General features: G+C 36.6%; 3 protein-coding genes across 7 annotated transcripts in view; 1 reads left to right on the top strand and 2 right to left on the bottom strand.

The window, feature by feature from the left end:
• Nucleotides 1-207: 207 nt before the first annotated feature.
• Nucleotides 208-3,401, bottom strand: LOC109010416 (peptidyl-prolyl cis-trans isomerase FKBP12). The gene is made up of 5 exons (XM_018991247.2): nucleotides 3,202-3,401; nucleotides 2,213-2,246; nucleotides 2,015-2,076; nucleotides 1,123-1,175; nucleotides 208-522 (listed from the first exon to the last, which is right to left on the bottom strand). Exons 1-5 carry the CDS (start codon nucleotides 3,287-3,289, stop codon nucleotides 421-423), a joined length of 339 nt encoding a protein of 112 aa, XP_018846792.1. The 5' UTR covers nucleotides 3,290-3,401; the 3' UTR covers nucleotides 208-420.
• A 2,174-nt stretch (nucleotides 3,402-5,575) lies between these two features.
• Nucleotides 5,576-7,832, top strand: LOC109010420. Its single transcript, XM_035684534.1, has one exon. It carries the CDS (start codon nucleotides 6,274-6,276, stop codon nucleotides 7,492-7,494), a length of 1,221 nt encoding a protein of 406 aa, XP_035540427.1. The 5' UTR covers nucleotides 5,576-6,273; the 3' UTR covers nucleotides 7,495-7,832.
• Nucleotides 7,833-7,942: 110 nt separating this feature from the next.
• LOC109010417 (transcription initiation factor TFIID subunit 1) overlaps nucleotides 7,943-12,647 on the bottom strand; it is a 32,510-nt gene continuing 27,805 nt past the window's right edge. For 3 of the 5 annotated variants that reach the window (XM_018991250.2, XM_035684533.1, XM_018991249.2), the window contains exons 21-24: nucleotides 12,426-12,545; nucleotides 10,851-10,907; nucleotides 9,701-10,768; nucleotides 8,349-8,708 (exon numbers count right to left, since the gene is read on the bottom strand). In XM_018991250.2, the coding sequence (XP_018846795.2) occupies nucleotides 8,349-8,708; nucleotides 9,701-10,768; nucleotides 10,851-10,907; nucleotides 12,426-12,545 (1,605 nt within the window). Of the gene's footprint in view, nucleotides 8,709-9,700; nucleotides 10,769-10,850; nucleotides 10,908-12,425; nucleotides 12,546-12,647 lie in introns of all 5 variants that reach the window. The other 2 variants (XM_018991248.2, XM_018991253.2) reach the window with 1 other exon arrangement.

Genomic DNA, 12,647 nt, shown 5'->3' with positions numbered 1-12,647 from the left:
GATCAATGCAAAGAAGCAATGGATGTGTGGTTGAAATTCGCAAAAATACTGACGCCATGTTTCTTTCACAATCTCTTCATAGCGTATCATTTCCACCCTTCCTATCGTATCACAGTCATCATAATTACAAAAACAACGGGGAAAATGATGCATTATGAATGGATCATGAAAGAAAAATTGTGAAAATAGATTTCCTTGGATCATATATGGAGAAGGCCAAGAGAAAATGTATTAATCATAAGCAACCCCAGTATTAACTTCACATAAGCATCTAGAGCTGGAACATAACATTTATATCATGCTCCTAGAGTTGGCAGACAATCTCTCTGTCATAATCTTGGTACATGTTCATTGCCAAGCAAGTTATTCTGAATATAACCACGTGGTTTTACCAACAGTTACCAAGTTCCTGGAGAGTTGTCACTCTGCACCCAGAACTTCAATCTCAAAAACTAGGGCGGAGTTGGGCTGTATACCCCAAGCAGGAAACCCACCAGAACCATAAGCATAATCCGGAGAGCACTGACAAAAAATATCACAGGAACCAAAGATGCTCGATAAGGAACATTTCAACTTATGGCTCACAAAACACAGGCCAAAAAAGGCAAAAGGCATACAAGGGACTCAGCTTTGAAAACCTTAAAGCAATTATCTTGATGAGATAAGAGTAACGGATCATAAGGTAGTGCACAGTAAGAAATTTAGGATGTGGAGACTAGTCAGTGACAAGAGATTCAAATTAGGGCATTATTTAAGAAAGGATCAAGAACCTAACAGAATATCCAACGAATATGCAGAACATGCTAAGCTTTAGAAAGAGTAAATGAACCAAATGCTTTTTTCTGGTCTTCTAAGATTACAACAAAATGTGTGGGGTGCCAATATAATACCAACCTATATGGAAGTACAAAGCTGAAAATTTTCAAATAAGTCAGTGTAACAAACAAGTGAAATATGACAATGGAGTTAGTAAAGCCTCGTAGTGAAAGCTCCAAAAAATTTGCCCCATATGTCATCACAATATACAAGATGGCCAAACTTTAATATAATATGCATCCTATCTGACACGAACAGAATATAGCAGTCTGAAACAGTAAAGGTAGAACAGAAGTTGAGTATTACCCGCAGACGAGCAACCTCTCCCATTTGCATTCCCAGCACACCTTCATCCCATCCTACAGATTGGTCCAAAAAGAAAGAATAAATTACCCCAAAACCCACACCCCATGAAACGATGCAAAGCAGTCACTATCCCAAAAAGACAAACTCCTTAAAGTTAAGATATGAAGGAAAAAGCAGGTTGTAGGTTATATTTTCGTCAATGGCCTTTGGATTAATATCAGACTTCCACCCCCAATAAGTATGGGATCATGGGTTGTCTCAGATTCAAGTCCAATGGATTGTACAAGTTAGGTATAAATATTTTTTTTTTTTATATTGTACTATAATTTGGCATTTATAGTGAATTATCTTTAAACTGTCTATAATATTATATATATATGGTCCATTCTTGTCTCTCTATAAAATATTATATATATATTTTTAATCCATTATATCTGCCGATCAAAAAATATTCTACACCCACACACACACACACAACACGGTCAATATAGAAGCATTTCTATCATTGATCTCGGAAACATGCTCACTACAGAGAATATGTAACTTCCTACAATGTTCAAACATTAGTTTCTCATCAAAACAAATAAACCTGGTTGCTCCCAACTCTTGGCCCTTCCACATGGTCAACAGAACAAAAACAGTACCAGATCCACTTATCAAAGTTGATCAAAGAAGAGGAAAGAGATGACCAAAGATGATGATACACAGCGAGGATTCGGAGTATCAAGAATATACTTTCAGCAAAGAACTGAGTACCTATGAACTTTGTAGGCCATATAAAAGAAGAATATCATTATCGGCCATTTAACTTGGTCATTCTCTGTCTTGTAGATGGAACATTAAATGATTGTCGTCAACGTGGTAGAGATATAGAACATAATCGTACAGGTACCTTTAATAACAGAACCTTGGCCGATCTTGAAGCTGAATGGCTTCTGTCCAGGATCCTTTGTGCTATATGAGACAAATATGAAACATAAATACTCCTTGTCCAAATCAGATACAAGCCCATAGGAAAAAAAAAGCACAATCCACTGACGAGCTGAAAATAGTAGAAACAGGCAAACAAGGAACAAAGCACAATCCTCACCTCCAAAACTTTTGAGAGAGATCACCATTTTTTCCTGTGACAAATAAGAACATTAATGGGCGACACAAAATAAAAAAACTACACTAGACCTCTCACCCTTCTATTCTACCAATTAGGTGAGTTCATTTCAAAAGATTAAACAAAAAACTCAGAAAGGCATCAAGTAACTCTGTCATTTTAACCATATCATTTGCACAACCAAAGGGGAGAAGGGGGGGGGGGAGACCAATGGATGCAATTGAAACAGTAGTCCTAATGGAATGAGAAAAAAAAAAAAAAAAAACAGCAAACGAAATGAACAAATTATGGTCGAGAAAAACTTTGGCTCTGACAACTTAAACGCTGATTTTTGGTCCTTGAACATCGGTGGAGCTTCAATTTTCTTCCCAAAAGTTCAAAAAAGTTTCGAACTTCGTGTTGATCGTCTTAAAATGTAGTTGTCTCTCCATCCATCAATTGTGAGTGTCCGATTATACCATCATTCTCGAGTCAACCATGAGAACAATTCACAACTGATGGAGGGAGGAAGACAGTATATTGCTACCGTGAATAAACTGGAAGCTCAAAGAAAAGACAAAAAGAAAAACGAAAAAGAAAGGCCATGGACGCAAATTGAACGTAAAGCCAACTTTCAGGAAGCAAACGGTCATTTCAACCTACTGAAAAGGAATTCGAAATGATGATACCTCTCCTGAATTGAAACATCTCCCAATCTTATCACAGCATTAATATCCAAACACGGCAATTAATTTACTAAAATCTTACACGAGGAAAGACCCATTAGTCCAAGAAATCAGTCGCATAATTACATTACACATAAAGCCGAATCATAATGGAAACCTCGCTCCAGCCAAGCTGAATGAATGAATGACTTTGTTCATCACAGAATATATTACAAAATGTGGAATCTAAGATATGGGTATGCTTTCTTTCCCTACGTTTTCTATATTTAGGGCTTTTGACGCAGATAGAGATAGAGAGGAGCTAACCGTAACCAGTGCAGTGAACGGTGACGTTCTGACCGGCTACAGGTTTGGGACCGGTTCCGGGCCTTAACACTTCCTTCTCCACTCCCATATTTTTTTGGCTGATCACGCTTTTGGGAATTCAATCGACAGTCAGTTAGGTTTACCCCTTCTCACTCTTTTATACCAAACCAATAGACTACGGTTTCTCCTTACCTCGAGCATCCTCTTTTACGTTAATACATTATCTATTAAAATATGAAAGTCTTTCCACCATATACAATTTCTTAATTTCTGTAAACAATAATTTATTTTCAAGGGTAAACGGAGATGGACGAAATTAACAATTATAGGGAAAGACATAAGTAGAGTTAATATTTTCTATATTCTCAGCTTTATTTCAGCTCGTCATCGAAATAGACTCTAAAAAGATTAAGAAAAAGTATTAATATTTTTATTTTTATTTTCTTAATTGAAGTGTAGATAATCCAAACAAGGGTATAAGAGAAGGGGTGCAGGGTCGGCCTGAGTAGGGATATAATCAGTCTGGTTTTATTCGGTTTTAAACATTTTTTAGAACCAAATCGATATTTATTGGTTTTAAAAATATAAGAACCGATATTGGACGGATTCACCCCAAATAAATTTCGGTCCAGTTTTTTCAATTTTACGATAAATGAAATCATATTCCAAACAAACTTTAGCAAATGATTGACCCATATCTCTAATTTTATGTTATATTAATATTATGTTATAAAATTCAAATTTATATATTGTATCAAATTCAAATGTTATATTAAAAATTAGAAGATTAATTTATGTTATATCATAATCAAGTGTCATATTAAGATTTATAAAATTAATTTTATGTTATATTATATCAAATATTATATTGATTTTATATTATAAGATTAATATAAGTAAATAATAAGATTTTAAAATTTATTATTATAATAATTAACAATTTAACATATAATATAATATAACAGATTATTTTATATATAACATAAAAAAATAAAAATAATATATATATATATATATGTACTAATTTGATTCAGTTCAAACCGATGTTCTAAAAACTAAAATGGAAACGGACTAATTTTCAACTGATTTTGGTAAATATGAACCGATACCAGATCGGTCTGATTCACCGGTTTTCCCTTTTTTTTTACAGCCATTATGAGCCATATACCTGAGCACCCTAGGCTGCATTCTATCGACACAAATAGACCGAACATAGTGGGGCACCCATGTGGGACATGAGACACCCTAACCTGAGCATCTATGATACTTTGTACCCTATTGGTCTTGTTCTAGTTGGTATGTTTGGGTGCTGAGGCTCAACCTATTTTAAATCAATCAGAAAGTATTATTATTTTTAATTATTTATAAAAAATTAAAATATATCTCAATATATTTCATATATTTAAGTTGTGTTTGAATATTAAAGTGAGTTGAATTGAGTTGAGTTGAGATGATAAAATATTATTAGAATATTATTTTTTAATATTATTATTATTTTGAGATTTAAAAAAATTGAATTGTTTATTATATTTTATGTTAAAATTAAAAAAAATTATAATGATGAGTTGAGAGGAGTTAGGTAACCAAATGATGCCTTAAACACATCTCAATTGACCAACAAAATTCAATAAAATATTTTAACTCACTATTATTTACAGATCAATTCAGATCATCTAAAATCACTTCAACACTCCAACAAAATCTAAATAAACTTATATAAGATTAGACAAATTGATTTAGGTGAGATTTGGATAGTGAAATGAAATGAGATGATTTTAGATTAAAATTAAAAGTTGAATAAAATATTATTAGAATATTATTTATTATTATTATTATTATTTTGTTATTAGAAAAAATTGAATTGTTTATTATATTTTATGTAAAAATTTAAAAAAATTATAATAATAAAATAAAATGAATTGTTTCTTAAATCCAAACCGGGTAGTTATGACTTTAAATGGCCCTTTTCATTCATTCATTATTATGGGTCCATTAAACCTCAAATTTTGGTGAGAAATCAAGAGGATGCCAACACCATAGAAAATATAAGAGTATCTCCATACCGCACAACTTATCTAATAAGAAAAATGATAAATACAATTTTGATAGAGTAATGTTATATATAGCTTTGAAATATCTAAGCTTTTCATGCCTTTTTTGAAAAAATATGGGGTTTACCGTAAAAAATAATAATAATAATAATAATAATTTTTTTTATATAAATATCTGATTTAATCATTTTTTTCAAAAGAAATATACAGTTACACATTTTAAAACTGTATATATACATTACATAGGATAGATGATATGCGATGGAAAATCACTAGTTCAAGGGATAGAGTACCAATTCCCTCTCTATATTTAGTAGCAAAAGGATAGTGCCATTCTTCTGCACCTCACATCCTTGATCTTTTTACCATTTCCGAAGGAATCACGGAACTGAAACCCTGCTCCCACGCGTCATGCTAACTCCTAAATAAAGCAAACACCTTCCTCTGCAAACGACAACGCACAACTCATCTCCTACTTCCTTGCCACTCTTCTCTCCGAATAAATTCCTCTCCTTTTTCCTATCTATCTAACCTACCCATCAAAGTTATACACACTTTCCGAGTTTCCACAATCCAACTCTCTTTCTCGTTTTTCTCGTCCATTTCTTCGCCTACTCAGGTCTGTGACGGTGGTTGTGTTTCAGAATTCAGACTTTTGGATGATCTATTACTAGACATCTATGTGAAATTTGAAATGTAAAACGCCACTGATCTGGGTTGGTGAAGAATAACCACAGCTTATGAAAAAAGACATGGAGGTCGAGAGGATGAGGCAGCTGTTTTTCCTTTGGTATAGAATCCGAAGCACCCGTGTGGCCCTCGTGGGTGGTAACCACACTGCATCCAGATTTTGCACCCGTTAGAGTCCATTTATTTCCACTGTTTTCCTCACAATCTTCAACGTTTTGCATCTGGGTGTTCTCCCAATTGGAGAATCAAGCTCTTGTTCACATAGATCGGATTTCGAGTTTCTGAGAACCTCTTCTGTTTATAGAACTTGAGCACAAAGGTCAAGGAAGTCATGGAATTGGCTCGTGGGCTTGGAGCCAAGACCGAAAACAAAATGAAGCACTTGAATGTTGGAAGAACGGGTATGAATTCCGATACCCTAATGGTGATTCAGCTTCCCGATTCACGGGTTTTGCGCAATCTTTCTCGGTCGGTGTTCTTGGCATTGGTTATTCTCACGTTGCCTTACGTCGTATCTATTATCAGAGAACGGTCTGAAGCTAACAGTGGATCTGATGCGACCAATTCCAATCTATTTACTTCTGTTTTCCGAGATTTGGCCAGTGAAGGCCTATTGAGAAAGAGCGATAAGGCTCTCATTGTGTGCCCCGGCATCGCGGGAATGATTCATAATCTGCAGCAGCATTTTCACAATGGCGTGATCGACGTGGTAATGGATTCTGATCTGAAGGGACAAAACTCGATCTCGGAAGAGACATTTGATTTCGTGTTCACATCCGGTATCGTGGACACTAAATTTGTCGACCGTGTTGTGAAGACTGGTGGAATTGTGGCTGTTCCATTGAGCAGTAACCCCAAAACCGGTTTCCGAAAGCAATCTAATTATAGGATCGTTTATCTTCGGCGCTATGATTCCACCATTATGGCATTAAGGAAAGTTGGTCCGTCCAACGAGCAGGTGGAGTCCTCCACAAGGCGGCGCCTTTGCCAAATGGCGTCGGAGGCCAAGAAGGCCAAGTTAGAGAGCCTTGAAGATGTATTGCTGGAGCCACCGAGAAGGGCTTTAATGAAATCAACCAATTACTTGAAGAAAATCAGGTTCCTGTCTGACTTGTTGGGGGATACTCTTGAAGATTATAAGCGAAGAGTTTTCATTGGTGTGGGCTTGGCTGAAGAGAATATCGGTGTAACTGAATGGTTTCGGCAAAATTATCCAAAGAGGAACCAAGAATTTGAGGTTTACAATCTTGACCAGGCAGTGCCTGAAGAAGGGCTGGGCAGGGTGGCGGTTTCCAGTGTGGAGGTTTCGGATTGGTTAGTGAAGAATGTGAAGGAAGAGGAGTATGTGGTGTTGAAGGCAGAAGCAGAAGTGGTGGAGGAGATGATAAAGAGGAGGAGCATCTGTTTGGTGGATGAATTGTTTTTGGAGTGCAAGAATCACTGGTGGAAGGGTGGAGAGAGAGAGAAGGGCAAGAGGGCTTATTGGGAGTGCTTGGCTTTGCATGGAAGGCTGAGGGATGAGGGAGTTGCAGTACACCAATGGTGGGGTTGAGACTCGAGAGAGTGTGAGGGATATACCGAATAGCCAGGTCGGTCTCTCCATGGTGTGATGGATGTAGGAGTCCTATGGGTTAATTTTTTTCATTTGGTTGTGTTTTGTTTTGTTTTGTTTTGAATAATCATTTGGCTGTGTTGACACTGGAATGCAAGGTGGTACACTAATGTAATATATGGATATCTGTGGCGCTTGATCCACTTGTGTGTGGGGATTAAAGTGGAGACTGTTTCTTTCTCGTTTTGTTGTATTCACTTAATTAAATAAAGAAAAATGATAAACAGCCTCGAAGTTTAATCCACCTCTGATTGCTTTCGAGGCATGAATTTTCTAAATCAAACCAATTCCCTTCCCCGAGTAAAATAAAAAAAATTATAAAAAAAAAAAGAAAAAGAAAAAGAAAAATATATATAATATATGAGATTTTTCAAAATTAAAAATATTGTTATCTGACCAAAAGCATATAACAGATATATTAGATTGCTCATAATTACTTTGGTAGAATACTCCCCTAGCTGTGACAGTTAACAGTGGAAACAGCTGCCCAAATCTCGAGTTAGTGGTTCGACGTACATCACAAACAAATTGATTTTCCATAATACAACTCTGAAGCCTTCTTTCATGTTGCTGCTGATTAACTGTTCTAACCTATATATATGTACACATATGAACAGGGGGGAAGTAATTCATTCTCTCTTTTCAGATCCTTTCCAACGATGCAATTGAGGTATGGTAATCTACAAACCATGAAAACCCCCAGGCACTAAAAATTGATCCACCAAAGTGGGGGCTTCCATGAAATAATTCCTGTAATCAATCTTACCTAATCTAAGAGTTAATATCAATATTACCTAATCCCTGTACTCGATACCAGCTTCAGCTTCGGTCAAACTTTCATCGTTCTCAATTAATAAATAATCGCAAAGCTCCAAAAGCTGATCTGCAAGGGGAGGAATCCCTGGATTGCGCCCATCATTGTATTTGTGGGCATTGTATGTGATCTGCCACACATCGTGCCGGAAATCCTCCCTGCTCTTGTATTCCATCTTCCGCACCTTCTCCTTGATTGTGGCCAGGTCCATGGGGCGCTTAATGATGTCGTGGTAATCAGGAGCTTCCTTTTTGGAAACTGGTTTTAAGAAAAGATATGACACCTCGTACCTCTCTCTGAGGGTCTCCACTACGCGCTCCAAGATGTTTGCCAAACCAACCTGTGAGATAATCAAAAATTTAACATAAATAGGTATTCGAGAAGAATGCAAAAATAAAATCAACTGTATAACGTTAATGAAAACTAAATACCATTATTATTTCTATTATTTTTATAATTCTTTTGTTAATGATTGTCATTATTATTGTTGTCCACCAGAAACGGCTGTGAGAAGAGTTTGATCAATGATTTCATCATTAACTATTCAACCCATGATCCAAAAATAAAACTGCAGTTTGATAAACTTAGATATCCGTTTTCTCCTTTCTTTTGATTCTTTCTTCTTCCTTTTTTCCCTTTTTTTTAATAGACACGTCCAACAAACCCAGATCCATACCTACATCCAGCAGTAGCTCGGAAAAATGGCTTTTTTCAGTCTTGAACTCCAAAAAATTAGGAGAGTTAATGTGAAGAAACTTTGGTGATATTTGTCGAGAGTAATTAGCAAAGCCTATCAACTTAGGGTGGCTGCTAACTGCAGTGGTGAAATAGATGGCGTACTTTTGGAGCTCTTGTCAAAGTTTATTTTGCAGCACACTGAGAGATAAGACCCAGAAAAGGTGTCTTACAAAGAATGCAAGTAACCCTCATAAGGATACTTAAAATGTTTTTCGGTGGGAGGGAGAGAGGATCATTAAACCTGCTCTCTCTCAGCCACAGTCAAGCTGGAGTTCACCTCATCACCCATTTCAATAGCATCCAAGCCCACCCAGTAGCGGTGAGTCACTCATAATTAAGTTAGTATCTAAAAATAATTCCATCAAAAAGAGTCTCAGTCCTGAAGCTATCTAGATGTTCTTCAACGGGCAAGATGAACAAAAATTGCATCCACACCCGATTGAAAAGGATTGTCCCTCTACTGTTCATCTAGGAGCTGAGAGAGTATAGCACATATATAAGAACTGCTATAACTGGTAATAGAAAAAAGCGGCATATGAGAGAGAAGCATGCACATAAGAAATTAACAGACCAAGGCATCAATGAGAACAGTACCTCTCCTCCCCTACGACGCTTTGTTGATGGGGCAATCTCTGCAACATCCCTTCCCAGCTCAACAACAGGCCTCCTTTTTACGCTCCGGTCTCTCTCTGGCATCCTTTTGTCATTTCTTCTTGTTCTAGGGTCCTCTAAATACTCCACTTTTATTTCAGGTCTTTTCTTCTTCTTTTTCTTCTTTTTTGCTTTCTGTCTTTCTTCTTCCTCCCTCTCTCTTCTGATTGCTGCTTCATATCTTTTAATCTCAGCTAACTTTCCTTGTTCTAGCATCATTTCATCCTCATATAGCCTTCTTGCCCTGTCCTCTCTTATTCTATCTTCATTTCTCTGCTTCTCATGTTCTTCCCGCCATCTTCTATCCTCTCTAGCTTTCCTTTTTGCCGATTCCTCAGCCAAATAAATATTCTCCTGCTTTCTATGCTTCTCAATATTGGACAATTCAACTATTCTTTTAGTTTTCCTGTACTCAATGCCAGTACTTCCATCCTGACTGACCTGGTCCACATCAATAATAATCTCTTTAGGCCGCTTGATTATGATCTTCTTCTGAGGTTGCTCCCTATCTGTTTCTGTTGGTGTCCGTATCACAACAGAGCGTTTGTGAGATTCCGGCTGATCTTTAGCTGTATTTGTCGGTGGTCGTATTACGATAGAGGGCTTAGGAGTCTCTGCATCGTCAGGTTTCATCTTGCCAGGAATTATTATTTTGTTAACCTTGACAATGGACTTCCCAGTTTCAGAATTGGAAGCGACTGGCTGGTCTGTACTCAGTGCCACTTCAGCAGCGAGATTATCAGAAAGCTTGTCGATGGAACCACATTTGAACTTCACCGGAAGAACTTTTGCCTTCAAACTAGATTTTTCGCCCTCCGGAGCTTCAACCACAGCAATTTTTGTTGCACTTTTTGCAATGAGCTTCTTTGTCTGAGGTTTCTGCTGAGACTGACTAGAGGGATCCAGAGATTTTAACTTTATGGATGCCTTTTCGTGATCGGCAGTTTCAAGGTTTGCTTCTAGATCCTCCCCATACTTGGGGCAGTTTTTGTTTGTCCTCATATGGCCAAGCTGGTCATCAAAAAGTGAACTATCACACACAAACTTTTTTAAAACATCATAAAAACTCTAAAATAACTTGATATTTACGCACCTGACCACATGCCCCACACACAAAACTCTCTCTTGCTGACTTCTTCTCCTTAAAGACCTGAATTCAGTCAGGAGTAAATTAAGATGTTTTGGTCATGAGATGGAGTACTGAAGGAAATGTTATGAGCACCACCCATAAATAAGCATGCAATTTCAGGTTACAGTCGCACATCAAATTGTCCTTCATAACAGATGCGCGGTACAAACAAAAATTATGCACTCTCCTGTCAATTCAAAGCAGTTTTGTAAAAATCTGTAATCTTCCATCCACTCAGAGGACATCCATGGATCTTCATTAGCCAATCGGGATTGGACACATATATACCTCTCTGCCATTCTATCATGTCACAAATTATGCCATATGTTGTCTACCTATTTGTTAAAAAATTCCTGACAAACCTAATATTAAACTTTTTTTTTTATTGGCACCGGGTGTCCGGTACAGCGTCCTGACTAATCCCGGGGGTGCGCAGGCCCTTGGCAAGGAGTTTCCCGCAAGTGCACATCGGGTAATTCAAGAGGAAAATCCCCCAGTCCGATGGCCCCTAGAGATTGTTAACACCTAAAGGGATTTGAACCTTAAACCTAGGGGGAGCATACCTCCAAGCCCAAGGCCTTTACCACTTGATCCAACCCCTAGGGGTTACTAATATTAAACTTTCCCCCAGCATTGTTATTTTTTATTATCAACACTAGGGGTAGGGGTGATAAACAGTCCGGTCGGACCGAACGGACTGACCGGACCAACCGTTTCGGTCTGGACCGGACCGGACCGAGACTTAGACCGGTCCGGTCTGGTCCACATTTTAGAGGACTGAAAAGTTTCGGTCCGGTCCACGGTCTAGGGTTTTTTTGGACCGGACCGAATGAAAAATAAAAAATATATATTATATATAATAATTGTACAATTAACAATATAAATTTGTAAATATATTATTAATACTTGTTAATATTCTATAAATTAACAATATTTAATATATATCTTCATCTAACCTATCACTATTAACAATATAAAATTTTAAATATGAATACTAATATATAATATCAATTAGTTAATTATATAGTAATTATATAAATTAATAATATAATTTTCATCTAATTTATTACCATTGACCATATAAAATATTTTTTTATTAAGTTTGTTACATAATCCACATTAATAAGTCACTTAATTTAATTTAATATTTTAAATAATTTTTTTTATTAATTATTTAAAAAAATAAAAAATAAAAATTAGGCCAGACCGACTGGACCAGACTGGACTGGACCGAGGGTCCAGTCCGGACCGATAACTATCGGTCCAGTCTGGTCCCTTTGGGTGTTCGGTCCAGTCTGGTCCGAAAAAATGATGGACCGAAAATATTCGGTCCATTGCCGGACCAGACCATTTGCAGTCCTAATCAACACCATGTTGGACCTAACAATCATATTTCCACATAATTTTTTTTTATCGGTAAATAAGATTTTATTGATAGCATATTTCTACACAATTAAAAGCAAGAGATAACTACAAACACAAATATAATGTATGACACCAAAGATTAAAAAAAAAATGAAGATAGATGAGGTCACTTGCCTTGACTTTATCTCCCGATATTTTAAGTTTCTTGCTGACTAGACCTATATTTGTGATATCATTCTTTTTCGTTGCTTTCACCTTTCCATACTTGCTTCTTTTCATTAGAACATTTTCAGCCTGCCACCAAAACACAGAACTATCTATCATCATCAAATCTAACTTAACATGCAGAGGTTTACAAGAAATGCAACACCTTCATATGAGAGTAAAACAGATGAT

The sequence above is a fragment of the Juglans regia genome, chromosome 13 (assembly GCF_001411555.2).
Source record: "Juglans regia cultivar Chandler chromosome 13, Walnut 2.0, whole genome shotgun sequence".
Lineage (NCBI taxonomy): Eukaryota > Viridiplantae > Streptophyta > Magnoliopsida > Fagales > Juglandaceae > Juglans > Juglans regia.
This window is presented reverse-complemented; position numbering and strand designations above follow the sequence as displayed.

Bases quoted from the DNA above. Each gene is read 5' to 3' on its own strand.
- LOC109010420 (XM_035684534.1), top strand. From the start codon at position 6,274: ATGGAATTGGCTCGTGGGCTTGGAGCCAAGACCGAAAACAAAATGAAG.
- LOC109010416 (XM_018991247.2), bottom strand. From the start codon at position 3,289: ATGGGAGTGGAGAAGGAAGTGTTAAGGCCCGGAACCGGTCCCAAACCT. The intron at 2,077-2,212 runs GTGAGGATTGTG...TGTCTCATATAG, and splicing joins CTCTCTCAAAAGTTTTGGAG to CACAAAGGATCCTGGACAGA. The intron at 523-1,122 runs GTAATACTCAAC...ATTTTTTGTCAG, and splicing joins GAGAGGTTGCTCGTCTGCGG to TGCTCTCCGGATTATGCTTA.